This window comes from Saimiri boliviensis, chromosome 9, assembly GCF_048565385.1.
Source record: "Saimiri boliviensis isolate mSaiBol1 chromosome 9, mSaiBol1.pri, whole genome shotgun sequence".
Taxonomy (NCBI): domain Eukaryota; kingdom Metazoa; phylum Chordata; class Mammalia; order Primates; family Cebidae; genus Saimiri; species Saimiri boliviensis.
Window position 1 is genome coordinate 7,660,386 of NC_133457.1, and position 24,609 is coordinate 7,684,994.

At 38.1% G+C, this 24,609-nt stretch overlaps 1 protein-coding gene across 1 annotated transcript in view; it reads left to right on the plus strand.

Moving 5' to 3' along the window:
- Window positions 1-24,609, plus strand: part of COL6A5 (collagen type VI alpha 5 chain) — a 116,771-nt gene that overhangs the window by 8,404 nt on the left and 83,758 nt on the right. Inside the window, exons 2-6 of the mRNA XM_010335823.3 lie at window positions 12,654-12,748; window positions 14,397-14,996; window positions 17,559-18,191; window positions 20,120-20,680; window positions 23,949-24,503. Of these exons, the coding sequence (XP_010334125.2) occupies window positions 12,682-12,748; window positions 14,397-14,996; window positions 17,559-18,191; window positions 20,120-20,680; window positions 23,949-24,503 (2,416 nt within the window). The 5' untranslated portion in view covers window positions 12,654-12,681. The remainder of the gene's footprint in view (window positions 1-12,653; window positions 12,749-14,396; window positions 14,997-17,558; window positions 18,192-20,119; window positions 20,681-23,948; window positions 24,504-24,609) is intronic.

A 24,609-nucleotide genomic window follows, 5' to 3' on the forward strand; every position in this document is an offset into this window, starting at 1 on the left:
AAGAAAAAGTTCTACTTTTGAATCCTTCACACTCTATGACCATTTGTTATGGTGGGAATGTCAACTACATCAGCTCAAATTTTTAAGACAAGGAAAATTACCAAATGACCAATATTTATATTACATTATTTTCATACCAAACGCCAGAAAGAATATAAAGAAAATGAAGAAAAACAGGAAGTTTTACGGGAAAAAATCCCCAGTAGATCTCCAAATAACATGCTTTTCCCAGACATCAACTGCAAACGAGCATCTGCTTAGTGTGGCTTGAATGCAGTGGCTTCAAGAACAGTGCAACAGATGCCAGTGCTGAGAACATTGTTCCTGTACTCTGATGCCAATTTTTAATAATTTTGCTATTAAAGTTTTAATAAAATGATAATAATTTACAAGTTTGGGATAAAACTTCTGATTTGTTTTTGGATTCTTCGAATTCACATTATGAGGGGGATGTTTAAGCATAGGCCTGTTTGATCATATATTGATTTTAAGATGCAGACAGCATTTAACTGATGTAGATTATGATTCATTTATGCATAGGGAAATCTTCTGGAAGAATACATCCAAACCAGTATGAGTTTTATTATTTATCTAGGGAATGGGAATATGTATCATTTGTGATGGAAGCAGTCCATACAGCTAGGAAGGCAAAAATTGTTACTGATGTTGATTAGCATTGCTTGCTCACTGGGGATAATAAAGCAAGCGAAGTTGGTTTTGTTATTACTTTTAAAGGGTCTGTGCACCCCTTGATGGCCAGTCCAGACTACTACCACAGCCCTTCCTTTATAGCATTTTTAAGATAAAATAATTCATCATCTTTGGTTTTGGTGTTAGGGTAATGCTGACCTCATCACATCAATTAGAAAGTATTCTTTCTGCTTCCACCTTCTGAAAGAAATTGTAGAGAATTGGTATAATTCTTTTTAAAATGTTTGGTTGTGCTTACAGTAAACTCATATGGGCCTATTGTTTTCTGTTTTGGAAGGTTATTAATTATTGATTTGATTTCTTCTTGTGTGAGTTTTGTCAGATTGTGTCTTCATGGAATTTTTCCATTTTGTCTAGGTTATTAGTTTTGTTTCATCTAGGTTATTAGCATAGAGTTGTTCATAGTATTTTTAAATTATCATTTTAATGTTCATGGGACTTATAGTGATGTTTTCTTTCATTTCTGTGTTAATAATTCATGTTCTCTCTTTATTTTAAATTATCTTGGCTAGAGGCTTATCAACTTTATGATCTTTTCAAAGAACTAGCTTTTGGTTTCACTTTTTCTCTATTAATTTTATGTTTTCAATTTTATTGATTGCTCCTCTAAATTCTATTATTTCTTTTGTTCTTCTTATTTTAAATTTAATTTGTTCTTTTTCTTACTTCCTAAAGTGGAAGCTTGGATTATTGATTTTATATCTTTCTTCTAATATATGCATTAAATGGTATAAATTTCCCTCTAAGCACTTCTTTTGCTGTATCTCACAAATTTTGATAAGTTGTCTTTTCATTTTCATTCAGTTTAAAATATTTAAAGATTTCTTGTGAGATTTCTTAGATCCATGTGTTATTTAAAAGTATGTTATTTAGTCTCTAAGTATTCTGGGATTTTCCAGCTATCTTTCTATTCTGGGATTTGGTTTTTAGTTTAATTCCATGTGATCTGAGAGTGGACACTGTATGATTTCTCTTCCTTTGTATTTGTTAAGGAAGGCATGTGTTTCATGGTTCAGAATGTGGTCTATTTCAGTAAACTGAGAAGAATGTGTATTCTGCTGTTGTTGGAAGAAATAGTCTAAAGATGTTTATTACATACAGTCAATTAATGGTGGTGTTGAGTTCAACCATGTCCTCACTGGTTTTTAACTTGTTAGAGCTGCCTATTTCTGATAGAGGATGCTGAAGTCTTCAACCACCACAGTGGATGCATTTATTTCTCCTTGAAATTCTATCAGTGTTTGCTTCACATATTTTGATGCACTGTTGCTAGTTGTAAACATGTTAAGGATTGTTATATCTTCTTGGAGAATTGACTTCATCATTATCTAATGCCTCTCTTTATCTCTGATAATTTTCCTTGCTCTGAAGTTTGCTCTGTCTGAAATTAATATGGTTACTCCTGCTTCTTTTTAATTAGGGTTAGCATGGTATATCTTACTCTACCCAATTTATTTTAATTTATATATATTTAAACGGGGTTTCTTGAAGAGAACATACATTCAATTTCTTTCAGTTTCCAAGAATCTCTATCTTTTAGTTGTGCATTTAAACCATTAAAGTTTAAAGTGAGTATTGATACAGATACATTAATACCTACCATATTTGTTACTGATTTCTATTTTTTGCCTTTATTTGTTGTTCCAATTTTGTCTTCTACTCTTTTCTGGTTTCTGTGGTTTTAGTTGAACATTTTAGGATTCAATTATTTCTCCTTACTTAGCATATCAATTATACTTCATTTTTTAGTGGTTGCTTAGAGTTGGCATTTATAAGTAATCCAAGTATACTTTCAATTATCACTATACTGTTTCACAGGTAGTGCAAACAACTTACAATAACAGAATAATTCAAATTCCTCCCTCCTTATCCTGTAAATAGGACTTTAGTGATGTAGTCATGGATTTAGTGGTAAGGTATGGAGTGAAAAGAAGCATTCTATAGTTCTCTAATTAGGTTTCAGTCCTTTTGTGAGCCTGTGTTCCTGAGCTCTGAACTTTACAAATGCCTCTCATTCTCTCTTCCTTCACTCTTGGGAGAAACAGGATGGTGTGATGGGGACTGGAGTTGGGTACTTCTTTTCTTCTAGGATAGTTAGATTCTGATAAAACCCCAGCAGCTTGAGCTCTGGTAAAATAGTTTCTCTTGAGAACATGTCTTGTTAAGAAGAACAGTGTGCTGTGGTGTATTTAAAAATGGTTCCTATTCCACTCAAGCTGCTGAATGATGAGGAATTTTTTCTTTTTTCTTTACTGCAAAAATTTGATAGAGTTCCTTGAGGTAAAACTTATGAAAGTGTGGGTGCCTCTTTGACACTTGCTTTTCTGGAGTTTTTAACTACTAGACTTGTCCACATTGAACCTCTAGCAATTTGTCAAGCACATATCAAGACTTCTTACCCCAGCACTGATTCCTGCAAAAGTTTCAGCTCATGAGTTTCTGCTCCAGTAACTTCTACTTGTGATTTTCTGTATTCTCCTGTCTGTCTCTTTAATTCTGGGGCAGCGGTTTGCCCTGTGACTAAGAAAAATTATGAATTTTCAGTTTGCTTAGTTTTTTATTTGTTTTTAGGACGGAGTGACAACTTCTAAGCTACCTCATACCAGACTAGAAACCAGAAGTCCCAGGGAAATTTTAAGAGATAACAAAGGTGCTATTAATCATTGCCCTGGGACCACAGTCATAAATTGGCACTGTCCTGGGAAGCCACATATTATATTTGTGATTTTTCTCTCAAAGTTTTATGTTTGCTTTATTCCAGAAAAAAATAATTTCTAATTTAAGAACGAACCTAAAATATCCTCAAGCCCACATCTTAGAAATAAATGCTTATGAAATTTTTTAAAACTGGGATTACGCGCTGCATAATCATTTCTGCATTTACCCCTAACTTACTGTATCCTTTAAGTTTAGCAAGATTGAGTTGCTTTGCATTGTGTTAGGAGAACACCAAACTAGAAAAAAAAAAAAAAAAACCATGGTCCCTTCTTTCAAAAGTTTCAGTGAAGATGGCACTACCAAATACATATACACAAATAAACCATACAGCTAAATACAATGTACATCTTAGCTATTAAAAAAAAATGGTGGTGTAGACTGAGTGTTGGGGGCAGATGGGAATGTGGAGGATTCGATACAGGCTGCAGTAGTCAGGGAGCAGGCAGGTCTAGTTCTGAAGTATAATTACAATTTGAATTTGCACTTAAGAAAAGCACAAATTCCTTCAGCCCTAAAGCAGGAGGAAAATGATGTGGATACTATGGTGCTTGGTCAGGTCCAAAGGGACTAAGAGTTTGAGATTGATCCAGTGAGTCTGGTTCTGTAAAGTTACAACAGGAAAGAACCATCATAGAGGCCCCAATCTTGGATATCCCAGCAGGTCTGGTATCCAAGCATCTTTAAAGGTTGTCAAGTGAATTCTGGTCAGGATTCTTTTTGCTCATGTATTAGTAAAACCCAACTCAAACTAGCTCAGACACAAAATAGAATTTATTGGCTGAGACACCTGAAAAGTCCAGGGATTTATCAGGCTGATCAAGGTGCTTAGCTGATGTCATCAAAGATACATCTCTCTTGATCTTGGGATTCTTCTTCATGGGGCAAAATGACTCCAGAAGTTGCAGACTTATATGAGGTTGTAGTTAATCAGCCTAAGCAGCAAGATAACTCTTTCCCAACAGGTCTAGCAAAAGCCTATATATTGGCCGATGCTCTCTGACTTTGATGGTGTAGGTCAGGTGATCATTGTTGGATCAATCAGTGACTGTAGCAATACTGGCTTAAGCCGGGTATACTTTCCTGGAGTAGGAGTGAGGTCAAGATTTCAGCAACTACATGGTTTGAAAGTGAGGAAAGAGAATCCTCAGGAGTAATGAATGTTGGGCAGACAAAATCAACAGATGTCTGCTTTGAGATCTGGTCTCATGTAAACTTCTCAACAACACAGTGTTATAGCTATTTTTTTGACCACAACTTACAGATGAAGGCGCTGAGGCCCAGATTTTCTTCTCTCTGGGACTGTACCTCCATGTTTTCTATAGAGATTTTGCTTAGACCATTCAGGATGGCCTAACTTAGTGGTCCTCAACTTTTGCTGCACATTGGAATCACCAGGAGTGTTTAAAAAATTCCCAGTGTTCAGACCATACTCTTGACCAATTGAGTCAGAAACTCTGTGAGTGGGACCTGATAGTATTTTTAATAACTCTCTAATATGCAGTCAAAATTGAGAATCATGAGCCCACAGCTTGTTCTTTCTTAAGAAAGTAATAATGAGAAGAATGAGCCAAGCTATGTTTTATTTTCTCAGCCACAGCCCTAATAATGAGGCACACAACCAGACCCCAAAACGATCCAAGAGCAGGAAAGCAGACTACTGAAAGTATAGACAGTAATACTGCTCATTTGGGGCCTTCATTATTTGGAGGGCAGCTATGGTACAATGTCATTTATTTCTAGGTGGATGTAATAGGCCTTATGAAGTTCTGGTGACTAGAAGGATTAGTAACGTTCTTCTATCTAGGGATGTTTATTTTTTTAAAATATGGTGCATAGGAAGCTTATGTATTAGATAGTTGAAGAGTAATGAATAATACTTGAAACAAAATTCTGATGCCTAGGCTCTGATAGAGGGGGCGTCTGTATGCATCAGTGTGATTTTTGGCAATGCTCTTGCAACAAGGGTGATGTCTTGCCCTTCTGAGAAGCTCAGACCTTGTGGAGCTGGACCTGCTCACTCATTTTATGCCTTTGGTTGGGCCCATGTTCCCAGATGACCTGTACAGTAATTCACAAAATGAGATCATTTTATAGCTCAAGTCCAATCCTCTTCTTTTACAGATTACAGAAGCAAGTCTCAGAGAGGAGCTCATGGTTTGAATTGTGAGTTCTGATTCGTTGATATTCTTTCCACAATTCTTGATCAAAGTTGTAGAAGTCTTTAGAGTATTTCAAGGGCTCTTGTATATTTCCTTTTAATGCCTTTTAATAAATTATACTCTGAAGTGCTATGTTTTATTTTTTAAACTGCATTCTAACTGTTCTTTACTATTTATTCTGAAACATCATGTTCATTTATTCTTTTAACAAATATTCACTACACATCTATGTAGTGTATGGGGTAAGCATTGAAGTAAATGCCATAGAAAGTTATTGTACGATGGATCTTGCAGTGACATTTTAGTCAAAACCAATAGGTTTATTACCTTTACAGACCTTACAAAATAACCCCCTATTAGGGGGCAAATGTTTGTGGCTTTCTGTATTTTATCTTTTCATGACACTGTCCTGGCTCCCCAAATAGATTGTATGCTCTTGGAGGAAGTATTTTATGTGTTTTACTCTGTGTCCAAAGCCTATGGCAGTTCCATAAATTATCTATAAATGGCAGTGTTGGATGCCTGGGAAAGTGATGGTTATTAGACGTGTTAAACTGTAGCTGTGTTTCTCATAGGTCTTATTTTTTTGGGGTTTTAGGAGCTGGTGGCATAAGCCTTCCTGCCTTCTGTCCTAATCCAATTTGCTCTGATGAAGATATTATTAGAATGTGATATCCGACATGCCCCGAATAAGAACTTGAGAAACGATTTCCTTGGGCTGATGTGCTGTGTAATACAGTTGTAGGCACCTCTCTGTCTGGGATTCTTGATCTCTCCTCTTCCCCTTTGTGCGTGATATTTGTCGATTCCCTCATTTGAAATAATACCTCGTTCTGCCATATTTTGTCAGCATTTCCACAAGCATTTGCCTTCCGACCTGCCCTCATTTCCTCTTCTCTTTTCTTGCCAAATACTCACTCTGCCAAGTACTGGAGATATCAAACACACTTGGTCCCTACTCTAGAGAGGTTTGCAGTTCAGAGGGGGAGGTGGCTATGTAGGCAGCCAGATTCAAAGTTTCCAGTTAAGACTTTTGTCTATTTTGTCCACTGCTAAATCCAAACTGCCTCCAACAGTGCTAAGGGCATAGTTGGCACTTGAGGAATGTTTGTTGAATGGATAAATAAACAATCTCTCAGAACTTAGCATGCACGTATGTGTGTGGATATATAGAGATATATATAAACTGTAAGGTCCAGTGAGACTACAGAGAAGGGAAAACTTTGCTGAGTCAGGTTCTAAATCGTGAGTTGGCTTTGGTCTGGCAAAGATTCCATTCTTCTTTTAGGTAAGAACTAGGTCTTTATCTTCATTTCCTCATGTTCTCTGCAGTAAGCGTCATGCATCATGCGTGTTCGGTAATGTTTGTGGCATTGGAATGAAGTTGTTTCTAGCCAGGCCAGAACTCTGTGTCTTCACTTCTCAGGATCTTTACCCAGCCTGCAGGAAAGGACATACTGGTCTTAGCATTGCTGCCAAACTGCCTCCCCACACCTACCTCTTCCCTGGGAGATTTGTAAGGCCTCTGCCTTTTGAAAAGATGGAAGCAGGATGGTTTACACAGCCTCTCCTGCTAGAGCAGGCTCCCTGGGACTTGTCTGGAATGCTCCAATACGGTGTTCAGCTTTGCCACAGAGTTGCTCAAGTTAGTGGAGTTTGCTTCCCATGCATAGATCCTTACTTTATCAATCACAGGATATTCCAAACATAGCCTTTTGCTTCTAGAAATTTCTGGAATTGCTGCTGTGTGAGGTTTAATAGGCATAATAGTTGGATAAATGGGGCTTTTTGTCAGTTACTAAGTAATTAACTCAACTCAGCAAGTATTTCTTGAGAACTTGTTCTAAAGCAGGCACTGACCTAGGCAAGTGGGACGTTCAGTGGCAAGGAACAAAGAGTCCAGTCCTGCCTTCAATGAGTTTATAGGTGTTAGTGGTCTGTGTGTGTGTGTGTGAGTGTGTGAGTGTGACTGTGTATGTGTTACTGAGTAAGGAGGAGAAGTGGGGGATTAAGAAAGTCTTTCAGTACCCTCAGTACAAGGCAAAATATGATAGGTGCCAAAGAAGAGAATGGACTTGGCAATCCATGTGGCTGGAATGAGTGTCTGGGTGTGGATATTGGGAGTGCGGAGAAGTGGTGCCACGGAGGAAACAGGAGTCATGAAAACCCAAGGAAGCAGAGTCATATGGCACCCACGGACTGAACGGCCAGCACAGGAAAATAGGGCTGAATAATTGTCTGACCTCCCAGTTTGTTTTGACAGGAAAACTCAATGTGCCTTCCAGATGCTCCAGAAATGGGATGAGGGAGGATTTAATGGGATAAGCCGAGGGTTTAAACTTCAGCTCAGCCACGGACTGGTTCTTTGACCTCCGATCCTCAGCTGGGAGCGCGTGGATGGTGCTTTTGCAGCCTAAGGCCCTTCTCAACTGGAGACTGTGGTTCCTAAAGCTTCGCCCTTCTCCCTTTACTGGAACTCTATATTCTGGCCGTTTTTGTTGCATAGATCCTGAGTGAGGGATGCTTAACAAGGGAAAATGAAAGCCAGACGTTAGGGAGAAGGAAAACGAGAGTGGAGGACAGAGGGGAGATGGCCTGACCTTTATTTCTTACCGTATTTCAGGATGTTTTGCTCCTTTGACTGCAAGATGAGAAAAAGAGAAATGAAGTTTGGTGGTTTCAGAATGCTATCGTAAGCCATTACTTTTAATGGTAAAAACCACAATTACTTTTCCAATATTTGCGACATGTTTGATTTAGGATTTAGCAGTCTAAACCTCCAATAAACTGTTTACATACTTACTTCCAATTTCATGGATTCAAGAATTATACCAGTGCCTTCGCTGTGTAGTTATAACTTGTTAAATAATTTCTTTTACTCTTTAGTGTCTGAACCTCTTCGAGGATTGCAAGGCTTACCATGTACCTTTATATTTTACTAAATTAAGCTTTTTCTCCCTACTTCACCAAACTACTTTAACACCTCATGCCATAGGTTATAAAATAGATTGCCCCATAAAAAATACAGTTTCTCATTCAGAATGCATGAGATTTGTCTTCACAGATATTTTTGCCAAAGAAATGCAATCAAAAGAAGGGACATGATTATTCATTAGTCTATTATTACCCTCTTATTTTGTCTCCTGGCAGTGGCTAGGGAGCTTTAGCTCCCATCTCTATGTGGCTGATCTACATGTGCTGAATATCCCCACAGGAAATAGCAAGGCCACCTGATTGCCTCCCAGCATTCAGCATATGTGCCTTCTCTCCAGATGTGCAGTTTGGCTCTTGGTCCACCCTGAAGTGGGCCTGGGGTGCTCTTCCCTCAGATGTGATACTAACTTTGAGTTCCCAGTCAGCCTCTGCGAGTCTGAGCATTTGAAAGTGTGAGAAAGGGTGAGTTGGCTGACTTGGAGCTATTCAAACTTGGAGTTTCTTTGGGCTCAAGTCTAGTTTGGGATTTATCTCCTCCAAAATGGCCAATCAGTACCTTAAAGTATCACTCATTCATGCCACTCTCTGCCTTAGGTCCTTCCATCATAGAATCATAGGATCAGAGAATTTTAGAGTTAGGAGGAGCCTTAGAGATGTGATTAAACTCTCTACAAAGGGACCCCTACTATTATATCTCAGGGTCTGTATATTCTAAATATTTTTTTGGTTTTCTTCTGGTATGGGAAACTTTGATCTTGGAAAAGTTGGAAATTTTGCACTGCCTGCTGACTTCCTGCACCAAATCCAAACTTCAAGATGTTACAAAAGAGACAGGGAAGTTGAACCATCAAAAGACCAAGAGTCATAGAAAATTAGCAGTTAATAAAGAGTGACTTCCCCCAAGTAACTACAGGGCTGGAAGAAAGGATGGGAGTAGTAGAGCCTAGATTATAACACTGGAACTTTTCTTTGCTGAGAGGCTGCCATCTTCTATCTCCATCTTATCTGGAGGAATACAAACTTTCACCTTGTTTCCAGGCATATATTACTTGCCAAGGGAATTAAAAAGACGCTTACATATGAAAAAAATTATTCATTTCAGAAGCGTGAACAATAAAAAAAGACAGACTAATCATAGTTACTTATACCAAAACAGCATAAATAATGCAAAAGACAAATAAGAATGTGAAGTGAAAATAGTGAGACATACTGTGTTGGGGCAAGTGAGGCAATATTATCTGGTATCTAAAGGATAGCAATTTGGTAGTGTCCAGAAACACTTAAAGTAAATATGCTTTTGACTCTGCAATTCCACCTTTACAAAATTAAGCTATTGCCACTATTTTGGAGCCAAGACATGCAAAGTGGGAATTTGAGCTGAAGAAAGAATGGAAGCAGAGCTAAACCAAGAGATGTGGGCATGAATGGCTACCTGGGATATCTCCTCTGGGCTCTAGTGTTCATAAGCAAAACTCAACTGAGCTTTATTGGATTGAGGCCAGCTTAATCTTACTCTCTGAAAATACACCCAACCTGAAGAAGGATGTGTACACAGCTCTGAACATTTACTGGCTCCTGAATTCACAAGTCTCTCAGTAAGGCCTCCTCTTTATCTTTGAATTCTTATGATCTCCTATATTTAAAGAACATCAGTGAAAATATGAAATAAGGAGATCTTAAAATTCTCTTCTTCATGGAAAACTTGTATTAATGGATTGTAAGACAATGTTAAGATGGTAATACTCCATAAATTTATCTACATGTTCAATGAAATCTTTATCAAAATCCAAATGCCATTTTTTCTTTGCAGAAATTGACAAGATGATCCTAAAACACATATAGAAATGCACAGGGCTCAGAATACCCTAAACAACCTTGTAAAAGAACATAGTTGAAGGACTCACACTTCCCAACTTCAAAATTTTCAAAAAGATAGCATAATCAAGACTATGTGATACTGGTATAAGGATAGAAATATAGATAAATAGAATACAATTGAGTGTCTAAAAGTAAACTTATACACTCACAGTAATTTTTTTTTATGAGGGTGTGAAGACAATTCAACGGTGAAAGAAAAGTCTTTTCAACAAATGGTACTAGGACAACTGTAACTGTACTTCAACGTACGAAAGAGTGAAATTATATTCCTACCTCACACCACACACAAAAACAACTTAAAATGGGTTAAAGAACTAAATACAAGGCGAAAGTATAAAATGCTTATACGAAAACATACAAGTAAGCCCTCATGACTATGAAGTAGGCAATGGTGTTTTAGATCACTTAAAATTTAAAATCACTTGTGCTTCAAAGGACATATTTGAAAAGTGAAAATACAGCCCACAGAATGGCAGGAGTATATTGGCAAGTCATATATTTGCTAAGCATCTAGTATTCTAGCTTCTAGAATATATGAAGAATTTTTATATCACAGCAATAAAAGACAAATAACTCAGTCAAAAAGAGTGAAGCATTTAAATAAATGTTTCACCGAATAAGACATACAAATGGCCATTAAGTACTTGAAAGGATAACATTCTTCATTAGGTCAATGCAAATGAAAACCATATACCCACAAGAATGGCTATAATAATGAAATGGAAAATAAGTGTTGATGGAAATCTGGAGACATTAGAACCTTTATATATTGCTGCTGGGAATGTAAAATAGTACAGTCACTTTGAAAAACAATTTTGGCAGTTTTTTAGAATGCTAAACGTAGAGTTATGATAAGACCAAATATTTAACTCCTAAGTACCTACTCCAGATAAATAAAAATGTATGTTCACACCAGCATGTACATAAGAGTTCATAGCAGTATTATTTGTAATACTGTTTATATTATAAATATAATTGTAGCAGTATATTATTATTTATAATACTGCTGTGAAACCTATGTACATGCTGGTGTGAATACCAAAATGTAGAAACAACCCAAATGTTCATCAACTGACAATTAATGTTTTAAATATCATATATATATAAAATGTTTTAAATTTTATATATATATATATATATATATATATATATATATATATATATCGCCAAACAATAGAATAGTACTCAGCCATAAAAAAGAATTAAGGGCTGATACATACTATAACATGGATGAACCTTGAAAACATATTAAATGAAAGAAGCCAAACATAAAGGCCACATATTATATTATGCTGTTTATATGAAATGTCCAGAATAGGCAAACCCATAGAGAAAGAAAGCAGATCAGTGCTAGGACCTATAGAAGGGAGGAGTGGGGAATGACTGCTCTGGGCTTAGGGTTTCTTTTTGTGGTGATAAAAATGTTGTTTCCTCTGAACTGTGGGTTTAACCTAAATTATTTATAGGGTCTTTTCCACATTTAGCTTCCAATGATTCTATCAATCTTCCTGAATGAATGGCAATTTCAAGAGAATTCTAAAAGTCAGCCCTTATGCCTTTGGTATCTCTTTGAAGGCAGATCTATTTTTTTGAGTATTCATCATTTTAATCTATTTTTATTTTTATGAAGAACAAACTCTAATTTTGTTAAATTTCTGAGATTTAAATTTCCCATGAAGGGTTCCAATTGATTGTGAAATGTGGAAAAACCAAACTTAAAGTAGTCTGTCAAATTGGGTGTAATTGTAAGTGAGGAAGTAGTTTTCACAAGGGCTCAGTGAAGGAAGAGACATGTTGCCTTTTAAAGCCAAATTATGAACATATACGATAATGACATAACAATGAAAGGTAGAGAATAGTGACTACATAAATTTTGTGGGGACACTGATTTTGTATAAAGTTTATGACAGCGTTTAATAGGTTGGGTGATGTAATTACCTTGTCTGGGTTAGTACTGTGGATCTACCTTTTACCAAACCACTTGATGCTTCAATTTCCTTATCTGTCACATAAGTATAATAATTGTACCTCCCTATAAGATTGTTGTGAGGATTAAACTAGATGACACTTGTAAAGCACATTAGCATTAATATTTTCAACAAATACTCCAAATGCTTGATAAATGTTATAAACACACTTGACACTGGTTGACAAATACTTGTTTAAAGTGTATCATGCTCTAATACAACTGTTTTGAGAGTCGTTTATTGGTACAAAATAAAATTTTTCATATTGCAAATATTTTTTTTTCAGAACAAAAGTAAAAATATTCACTAACAAAATGAAGATCCTGCTAATTATATTTGTCCTAATCCTTTGGACTGAAACATTGGCAGACCAGAGCCCAGGTACCAGTATATTATTATTTAGGAAATGTTTTATATCTCAGTAAATGTTATTTTAATAAACAAAGAGAAACAATTTATTTACTAAAAATCTAGTATACAGCATTTAGTAATTGTTACACAATATCAAACAAACTTAATTTCTCAAAGACAGCACAAAACCATGAGCAAAAGTCATGTTATGTTGCACCTGGCTAGAAAAACTTTAATTATCTATTGATTTTCTTCAATCTCAGCATTACATGTCTGTATGGATTGAGTCAGTCCATTTGTTTATAGACCAGTTTTGATCTTAATAAGCGAAAGAAAAGGAACCCCACACAGAAAACAAATTCTGAGTATTTCTGTGACTAAACCATTGCCTTCCTTTCCTTTTACAAGCATGAAATATATAGTTACACATATGTGCACACACACACAGTCATACGTCACTTAACAATGGGTGTACTTTCTGAGAAATGCATCATTAGGCAATTTTGTCACTGTGTAAACATCACAGAGTGTACTTACACCTAGATGGTGTAGCCTGTTACACACCTATGGTATATGGTACAGCCTATTGCTCCTAGGCTGCAAACCTGTACTGTATGTTACTGTGCTGAATATTGTAGGCAAGTGTAACGCAATGGTAAGAATTTGTATATCTAAACACAGAAAAGGTAACACCTTGCACTACCACATTATGACAGCTATGATGTCATTAGGTGATAAGAATTTTTCAGCTCTATTATAATCTTTTTTTTTTTTTGAGATAGAGTCTCACTGTGTCACTCAAGCTAGAGTGCAGTGATACAATCTCGGCTCACTGCAACCTCTACCTCCTGGGCTCAAGCAATCCTTCTGCCTCAACCTTACAAGTAGCTGGGACTACAGGTGCAAATCACCACACCTGGCTGATTTTTATGTTTTGGAGAGACAGGGTTTCATCATCTTGTCCAGGCTAGTCCCAAAAATTGCTGTTAGTCCACAGACTACTTTGGCCCATACTTACATAGCTATGAAGAAATACCCGAGACTAGGTAATTTACAAAGGAAAGAGGTTTAATTGTATCACAGCTCCTTATGGCTGGGTAGGCCTCAGGAAACTTACAATCATGGTGGAAGTGGAAGCAAACATGTCCTTCTTCACATGGTAGCAGGAGAGAGAAGCACCAAGCAAAAGGGGAAAAGCCCCTTATAAAACTATCAGATCCCATGAGAACTCACTCACTATCATGAGAACAGCATGGGGGTAACCACCTCCATGATTCAATTACCTCCTACCATGTCCCTCCATGAAAAAACATGGGGATTATGGGAGCTACAATTCACGATGAGATTTGGATAGGAACACAGTCAAACCAGTCCAGTCAGGGACTTTCTGTGTTTGTACAATATCAGAGTTTGGGGTCCCAGAACTAAAAAAGAAAAGAAGTTTATTATCTCTAGTATAGAGTTGGGGAAGGAAAACCTGTTGGCTAACTTTGCTACAGCCTTTTTGTATGACATTTTAGCAAAGGCAATTATAGTTTCTTCTGTTTGACCTTCAGAAGACACTTTTCTTGGGATATATCCTTAACACTAGGACATAGTCTCAAATATGTATTGTGGCCTAAAATGTAAAGGCTGAATGATAACTTTGTTTTTGCTTGTTGTTATTTTATTTTGATAGAGCCAGGCCCTGAGTATGCAGATGTTGTGTTTCTGGTGGACAGCTCTGATCACCTGGGAACTAAGTCATTTCCATTTGTGAAGACATTTATTAACAAGATGATCAACAGTCTCCCCATAGGGGCTGACAAATACCGTGTGGCCCTGGCCCAATACAGTGACAAGCTTCACAGTGAATTCCACCTGAGCACCTTCAAAGACAGGAACCCCATGCTGAACCACCTCAAGAAGAACTTTCAGTTCATTGGTGGGTCCCTGCAGATAGGAAAGGCGCTTCAGGAGGCTCACAGGACCTATTTCTCTGCACCCAGAAATGGGAGAGACAGGAAACAGTTTCCCCCAGTTTTGGTGGTCCTGGCTTCGGCGGAATCTGAGGATGATGTGGAAGAGGCTTCAAAAGCTCTGCAGAAAGATGGGGTGAAAATCATCTCCGTGGGGGTGCAGGAAGCTTCTGAGGAAAACCTGAAGGCCATGGCCACATCCCATTTCTATTTCAACCTTCGGACAGTCAGAGACCTCAGCACATTCTCCCAGAACATGATACAGATCATCAAGGAGGTAACAAAGTACAAGGAGGGAGCAGTCGATGCTGATATACAAGGTAAGGAAGCTTTTGGTTGAAGAGGTGCTTGATCCTCAAGTGGGTATGCATCTGTCCACCCTTACCTCTTGCAACTCCTGTTAGGTTTTCATGATTAGCCATGTTGAAGTATTGGAAACTTCTACACATCATACCTTACTCGCTTCTGTCTTTGCTTGTGCCATTCCTCTGCCAAGAGGTCTATCTTACTGCACTCCTTTGCTTTCTTATAGCTTGAATAACTCCTGTTGTCATATAAATCTCATCCCTATATTCTTTTCCTGTTGGAATATTTTCCTTCCCATTTCTTTCTGAGTTTCAGTTCCTTGAGCACAGCTTATGACGGCAGCACTTACCGTAACTATCCATTTCTGCATTTATCCTTCTTCCCTTCTCCACCACCAGCAAGGAAGAAACAGGTGGCATATGAGGGCAGGATTGACAACTTATCTCTCTATCCTTTGTGCCTAGCACAGTGCCTGACAATGAGCTGTTGTTCTATTTCTTGATGAATTAATACATGAGGATCTTACAGATAAGGAAATGGGATCATTGTCTACTCTCTTTCCTTCACAGTCTTGTTACAGTATGAGGCTCATAATAAATATTTAATAAATGCTTGTGAACTCATATATAGGGATACTTGGTGAGAATGATAACCTTAGAATGAGATACCATTAGCACATGTTCATGTTTTCTGTTTAACCAGTAAGAATAGGGGATGTCCTCAGTGGTGCAGTAATGCAGTACAGTGGACTGCAGTCTTGAGCCCTGCATCTACTGTGTTGGCTCATTTTGGACTTTTAGATATTAAGAGCAAGGGCTTTAGAGTCAGGAAGGTCTGAGTTCAAACCCTGGCTTGGCCACTTAGGACACTGAGTCCCTTACTTAACCCTGAGCATCAGTTTTCTTACCTTAAAGTGAGGATAATAGTTTCTACCTTATAATATGAGTGAGGTGACTTGTGTGGCATTTGGCACACTGTTTACTATTAACAGTAACAACTATTTGCAAATAAATACTTATCTGAGAAGGTCATGCTTGGAGTTTGTTTTAGCTAACTGTGGGGGATTCAGAGTAGATTTGGTAGATTTATAAGAATTATTTTTAATTCCATAAATATTTTTGAGCTCTCCCCCGGGCACCAGGTACTGTAGGGATAGTGATAAGTGAGACATGCTTTCTGTCTTCTAAGAACTCACAGATGAGTAGTTCTTGGCAAGGCTGAGCTTATCTCTTGACTATACTTTACACAGCTGCAGTTCATCCACCTATTCTTGACTCTATGTTTTATGTGAATATGGTATACTTTTCTTTTAGATTCCAGATTTGTATAACTACCTGCTTACCTGGCATCTCCTCTTCAATACTCAATAGTTTCTCAAACTTACCATGTCTGAAACAGAACATGAATGTAACTTGTTTCCCCCTGTAACTTGTTTTTCCCACTATCTTCCCTGTCTTGAAAAAGGACACCACCACCATTCACTCAGTTGTTCAGCCCAAAAACCCAGGAGTTTTCACCACTTCCTCCTTTGTTCTCACATCCGATTTGTTAATCTAGTTTTCTGTTCTACCTCTAAGTCATATCAAAACTATCTTTGTCGTTCCATCTTAGCTGCTATTATACTTGTCCAAGAATCATTATCTCTTTCCTGGACTAGGGCCATTGTTTCTTAATTATCATCCCTGAATTCATTATTTGCTCTCAGCAACTGGAATGATATTTAAAATATTTAAGTAAGTTCATATAACTCTCAAAAGATGTGGGCCCTGCTTCCCTGTGACCTCATCTGTCAATGTTTCCTCTCACTCATGGGCTCCAACCACTCTGGACTTCTTGCTTTTTCCCACCTCTTGCTGTTCTATCTGCCAGAATTCCTCTTCCTTCAGAACTCCACATGGCGGAATTCTTCTCTTTATTCATTTCCTAACCCATATGTGATCCTTTCAGAGAGGCCTTTCCTGATTTCTTCATGTCTGAAGTAAGTTAACCCTCCCTTAGCCACAGGGTAGTCCCTCAGTCAAGTCACCTGTTTTATTTCCTTGCTAGCACTTATTACTGTGTGAAATAACACAATCTAGTTATCTGCCCTCCCCAGAGAATATCAACTTCCTGTGGTTAGAGATATTTCTGCTGGTTCATCCTTGCATCCTAGTTCTTGAGAGTGCTGGTGGCAGTGGTAAAGGTAGCAGTGATCTTGGACATGGTGGTTCCTTCACTTCACTGGTTTTGAAGGTGGTGGTGGTGGAGATGGAACTGATGGCAGTGGTGGTGGCGATCATACCAGTGGTGATGGTGGTTATGGAGATGATAGTGGTGGTGTACATGGGATGTGGTAGGAGAACTGGTCAGAAGCATTCTTCAGACAGAGGGAGCAGCATATGCAATGCTTGTGAAGTCAATGACCTTGGAAGTCTTCTTTAGAATTTTGATCTTTTGTTCACTAAAAGAAAACAATGCTGTCTACATCCATCATGACTACCTCTATCCTAACTAACTTGCTTGACAATGTATAAAGTACCTTTCTATCTCTGGGCCAGTGGTTTATACTAATCCTCACACTTTTTCTCTCTTTATAGTTCCCTTCCCCATATCCTGTCAGAAAGATTCGCTTGCTGACCTCGTGTTCCTGGTGGATGAGTCACTTGGGACCAGACAAAATTTAAGGCATCTTCAGGCCTTCCTGGAGAACATTACCAGCTCCATGGATGTGAAGGAAAATTGTATGCGACTTGGACTGATGAGTTACAGCAATAGTGCCAAGACTATTTCTTTTCTTAAATCAAGCACATCCCAGTCTGAATTTCAGCAGCAAATCAAGAAGCTTTCCATCCAGGTTGGGAAATCCAATGCAGGGGCTGCCATTGAGCAGATGAGAAGAGAAGGCTTCTCAGAGTCACATGGCAGCAGAAGGGCACAGGGAGTGCCTCAGATTGCAGTCCTGGTCACCCACAGACCATCAGATGATGAGGTGCATGATGCTGCGCTGAACCTTCGGCTGGAGGATGTAACCGTGTTTGCCTTGAGCATTCAAGGGGCTAACAATACCCAGTTAGAAGAAATAGTGTCTTACCCTCCAGAACAGACAATTTCTATGCTGAAGTCCTATGCAGACTTAGAAACTTACAGTACAAAGTTCCTTAAAAAGCTCCAGAGTGAAGTATGGTCCCAAATTTCTACTTATGCTGAAGAAAGGAATCTTGATAAAACTGGTATGTTTTTAAAAATACTTTTCTTATTATAAAAATAATACAAGTGGTTACCTAGGACCAGAGTGGGAGTGAGGATTGACTGTAATTGGATCAAGAAACTTTCAGGAGTTGTAGGAATGTTCTAAAGCTGGATTTTAGTGATTGTTGTACAACTTCAAACATTTACCAAAAATCATTGAACAATACACTTACAATAGATCAATTTTATAACATGTAAATCATACCTCAATAAAATGTGAAATATATATGTTAATTATAAAATATTATAGAGGCCAGGTGCAGTGGCTAACGCCTGTATTCCCAGCACTTTGGGAGGCTGAGGTGGGCGGATCATGAGGTCAAGAGATTGAGACCATCCTGGCTGACATGTTGAAACCCTGCCTCTACTAAAAAAAAAATACAAAAATTAACTGGGTGTGGTGGCGTACCTATAGTCCCAGCTACTTGGGAGGCAGAATTGCTTGAACCCAGGAGGCAGAGGTTGCAGTGAGCCGAGGTCATGCCACTGCACTCCAGCCTGGCACCTGGTTACAGAGCACAACTCTGTCTCAAAGAAAAAAAAAAATTGTATGGCTGTTGTATGACATACAGAATAAAATAGAATCACCTGTAATTCTATCTTCAGATAAAACCATTAACATTTTTTCTGTTGTCCTTTAGTCTCCTCTCTCTCTCTCTTTCTCTCTCCCTTCTTCCATGTCTCCACCCCCCTCTCTCTCTCTCTGTCTTCCTTCCACTCATGCACATACAGAGAAACACACACAGAGTTTTAAAAAATGCTATCACATTGTATATATCAGTGCTGTCCAACAGCGCTTCATGTAACGCTGGAAAGCTTTATCTGCACTGTCCACTAGGTCAGCCACCAGCCACATGTGGCCACCGGCACTTGAAATTTGTCTAGTGTGATGGAGGTAAATAGACTACTATGAAAGCGAAAGTCGTTTTTCATAGATTCAGCTTAACAAAGGAAGTAACATCAAGAAGTCTTTTATTTAAAAAAAAAAAAATTTGAACTCCTATGATGTGCCAGGCCTACTGGGCAGCAACAGAAGTAAACAAAGTGTTTGTCATTATGGATTACACTCTGTAGTAAGAAACAGGCCATGCTCATTAACAAATGAATAAACTAACTTCAGTAAGTAACATATAGAAAATAAACATTGTAAGAAAATAGGCAATGACAGGTGTGCTTTAGATAGGGGGAAGAGAAGATATGACTTGATACATCCATGATGAGAAGGAAGCATCCATGTGGATATTTGGGGGAAAGAATATTTCAAGAAGAGAAGAGGGCATGTGCAAAGACCCAGGGATACATTCTAAGAACAGAATGAAGCCCAGTGTGGTTGGAGTACAGTAAGTGAGATGAAGAATTGTTGGAAATAGGGTCAGAGAGAAAAGCAGGAGACAAGATAAGGCCAATTTTAGTTTTTAAGTTCCAAATGCAGTGATAGATCATTTAAGTGGAAGAACAATGGGATCTAAGTTTAGCTTTAAATATCTTGTTCTAGTTGCTTTGGGAAGAAGATATTATTGGGGAAATAAGGTCATCAATCCCTTGCCTTTTCTCAAGAAATGATAGGACATAAACTGTCTAAGAAGGCAGGTGTCAATGCTAGAAAAACGATTTAACTTAGAGGCTGGAGTCTTGGGAATTTGGTCTTTATTCTTTAATTTACTGATTATGTGACCTTACACACAAACCACTACATCTTGCTATGTTTCAATTTCCTCACAAGGTTGTTGTAAGTTTCAAATGAGAAAATGGGCATGAATGTGCTTAATAAAGCGTGCACGCTCTATGCAGAAACCAAGTATTTGTTCTTTAGAAACACCTCAGCCTCCTGTTCCTTCACAAACCCTCTGGCAAAGTTCTCTCTAGGTTCTCTTTAATTTACAGAGAATGTACTTTTTTTTTTTTTCAGGCTGTGTGGATACAAAAGAGGCTGACATCCATTTCCTCATTGATGGCTCAACCAGCATCCGGGAGGAACAGTTTGAGCAAATCAAGAAATTTATGTTGGAAGTGACAGAAATGTTTAGCATTGGCCCAGACAAAGTCCGAGTTGCGGTTGTGCAGTTTTCAGACAAGATGCGAGTGGAATTTAGTATCACTGACTATTCTAATGACATTGACTTAAGAAAGGCTATTTTAAACATTCAGCAACTAACAGGTGACACTCATACTGGAAAAGCTCTGGATTTCATACTGCCAAGAATAAAAAATGGAATGAAGGATAGAATGAGCCAGGTTCCCTGTTACCTCATTGTGTTGACTGATGGGAAGTCCCAGTACAGCGTCGTGGAACCTGCTAAGAGAGTAAGGGCTGAGCAAATCATCGTTCACGCAATTGGCATTGGGGAAGCTAATAAAAAAGAGCTGCAAGAAATTGCTGGGAAAGAAGAAAGGGTTAGCTTTGGGCAGAACTTCGATGCTTTGAAAAGTATAAAAAATGAAGTTATTCGTGGAATCTGCACTGAAAAAGGTAAGCAAAACAAAAAAGGCTTTATTCTCCACATTTCATCAATTGCTTTAGGCAGATTCGTGGCCAGGCTGAGACAAGCCCTGATGTGACTAGTTGTCTGGATAACATTTTGCTAACTTCCTTTGTCACCATGGAGAGATTCAGCCCCTCAATTTTAAACCAAATGCCAAGACTGGAGAATCTCTCTAAACAGTTGCCCCAAAGCCGTCTTGGAAGTCTTAAGTGGGAAGGTTGCTAAGAATGTTGAGGCCTTGACAAAGCCCACTGCTGTGGAGTGAAAAAGATTCTATTCTACATGTGAGTGTGTGTGTGTGTGTGTGTGTGTGTGTGTGTGTGCGCGCACGCGCACACGCGTGCACATGTATACGCAGATGAGTACAGGGGAAATACAGTGTTTGTGTGTGCACAGGTGGGCACAGTGGTAGGAAAATGGGCTTTGGCTTCAGATGGCTTAGGGTCTGACTCACATACTTCCACTTGAGCCTGGAGCACTGTCATTTATAAAACAAGGATAATACCTACATCAGAGAATCCTTATAGGATGAGCACCATAAATGCCAACCATCATTTTTATATTAAATACATATCAAGCATATATGTAATAATTGTTCATTTTTATTTATAACAAAAGCATGTTTGCATTTTTGTTCTAATTAGAGATTAAGTACCACAAGTTAGGAGAAACAATCTGCAAATTTCCATATCTGATTGTTTGTTATTTCTCTTATTGATAGTGGCCACTTACACCACTTACTAGTTCAAGATGGTATGCGTTGACCACCAGTATTAACACAGGAATACTGCCCACTGAGAACCACGTTAGTTCTCTGGTAAAGAAGAAAGATGCTAGAGTCAGAGTCAAGGTTCACACACTAGCTTTACCACTGATTAGCCATGACCTTGAATAAGTTACTATTTGCCTTGGCTTCCTTGTTTGTAGGCTTATTATGAAGCCTAATGGTGATAACCCATGTGGAGCAGTTAGAGGTATGCCTGGAACACAGTAAGCAGCTACGTAAAAGTTCGCTGTTGCAGAAGTTGGTTAAGGTGCTCACTGACGAGGAAAGGAAGAGAATTCTCACTTATTTGAACTTACTAAACTGAAAATGTGTTTGAATTTTCTCTGAGCCACTAAAAAAACTATGTAAGCAAATAACTGGCATAAACAACAAAATCCTAAGTAATAGTTTTGTTCATTTTTCTCCCTGTTATGGACAGTAACAGAGTTGGGTCTTTATGTCTTAGAAACAGTACTAGAATAAAAGATTCCCCGGTGCTTCCTGGAGTTGATGCCAAGAAAAGTAAAAGGATTCCAGGAAGCATGAAGTAGATTGTATCTCAGATCCTTTCAAGGAAGAAGGTCCTGGACGAATCTAGGGAGGTACAGTACATCCCTTGCACTTCAGGTAGTTGCAGTTGAAGTAGCCAGCCTGAGCACTGGCATGCCTGGAGGCGGGGATACACTGTAGATAAGAAAATGAGTCATAAAATGATGAACAGAGAAGCAGGAAAACAAAGGAGACAAAGCTTGCAGAGCTAGAAAAACACTAACGAGTTTAAGAGCAGATGCAGATGGAGTGAGGCACAGCGTATTAGTAGGGGGCAGGTTAAGCTGCCATAGCGAGAAGACCCCAGACTACACAGTACAGAATATTATTTTCTCTCACATAATAGTTTAGGGTGTCTATGTCTAGTAGAGAAGCTATTCTATCCTCAACACAGAGCTTCCGTCTTTAGGTCAAAACTGAAGATTCTTATCACCTCCCATCCACAGAAAGGGAGCTTACCACACTCAACTGTTTAAATGGTAAGACCCAGAAGTGGCCAGATCACTTCTGCTCATACCTTTTGGTTAAAACTTAGACACAAGGCCACAGCTAGCTTAAAGGAAGGCTGGGAAATACAATCTTTAGCTGGGGAATCATCTACCTATCTAAAATTTTATTAACATAGAAGAATAGAAAGATAGATATTTGGGGACAATAAGTAGTTTCTGTCACCAATAGAGACCAGGAGATAGATCCTGTTAATATAAACTGTATGTAAAAGCCTATTTCTTTAATGTGTGTTACATGGAAGAGAATCTTCCAGACTTCACCACAGTAGTCAAGGCCACTCTGTCAAGGCCACAAACATCTTCAGCAATTTCTCCTCTCATGACTTTCAAGATGGCTCCATGGCAGCTTGAGTCTTAAAATTGTGATGTCAGTCCTCCTGGTGGATCAGAAGGCTGACCTTACACATTTGTTGAGTAATAGTTAATATCTTTTCATATTGTAAACATGTGACTGATGCTCTGTTTATTTTCATAAAGTCTGGGATAGACTTCAGAGTATTGAGGGAGAAACTGTAAGAGGATGGCAGAGATTACAGATAGATAAAAGGTATTAACACTAAAAAGATACATACTAAAGACAGTATGCCATATATATACATATATATATATATATAAAACGTATGTACCATCAATTAATAATACTGTTTTAATAGATTATAGAAATTTGTTTTATATATGCACATGTTGATATATGTAGAACAATGAACATACATACCTTTGTGCATGTATATATGTACACACAGAGGTATGTATGTTTGTTGTGTATATATGCGTGTGTGTATATATATACACACACACATATATGTTTGTTCATTTCCGATCAGGAGGCTGTCTACAAATTTTATGTATGAAGAAACAGTCCATGTTGAATGAATATGTGCTTGCTAAAGCACCGATCTCTAGTTAAAACTTTTTCTCCAATTTCTAATATTGAGTCATAATGTTTATGAAATCACTTAGAATTATCCCAGAAAATAATGCTATTTAAGAATTATTTGAAATTGTGTTTCTCAAAAATATATATAAAGCCCTGGAATAATAGTACTATGAGTGCAAGGCATTGATGACTTTGGCTCTGGTTCCTTTTTTGTATCACTACTACATCCTTAACACATGGCCTGATGCTTGGCATTTTATACACCTCAAAATTAGGAATGAACAAATGAATGAATGAAATATGAAAAAAGAGTTATGTATGCACACATGAATGAATAAATGCACATTTTGAAAGTTGCATTTATGATTCAGGGTTCTAGTTAACCAGCTTCTACTAAAGAAGCAAATAGAATTTTCAAACATAACAACAGTTGCTAGAGTTAATTTTCAATGTTTTCTCATTAATGCATTTGTTTTTACCTTAATGTTACTTCATGAGAATCATTCCAACCTGGTTATTTCTGGTCTTTTTGTTGTTGTTGTTCTAATACGCAGGATGTGAAGACATGAAGGCTGACATCATGTTTCTGGTGGACAGTTCTGGGAGTATAGGAAATGAAAATTTTGGGAAAATGAAAATCTTCATGAAAAACCTGTTAACTAAGATTCAAATTGGTGCAGACAAAACCCAGATTGGCGTTGTTCAGTTCAGTGATGAACCTGAGGAAGAGTTCCAGCTTAACACATATTTTACACAGCAAGAAATTTCTGATGCAATAGATAGAATGTCTCTCATCGATAAAGGCACTTTAATGGGAAAGGCACTAAATTTTGTAGGTCAATATTTCACCAACTCCAAGGGGGCCCGTTTCGGGGCCAAAAAATTTCTTATCCTCATCACAGATGGAGTAGCGCAGGATGATGTGAGAGATCCTGCTAGAATTCTTCGGGACAAAGATGTGACCATCTTTTCTGTGGGAGTATATGGTGCTGATAGATCTCAGCTAGAAGAGATCAGTGGGGATGGCAGCCTTGTTTTTTACGTTGAGAACTTCGATCATCTACAGGCACTAGAAAGAAAACTTGTCTTTCGTGTGTGTGCTCTCCATGGTAAGTGCCCCTGTTACCTGCCAGGACTCAAGGTTGTGAGCTGTTGACTTTATAATGAGAAACACTGTATGGTACTCTGGCCCTGGCCTCCACCTAGACTTCAGTG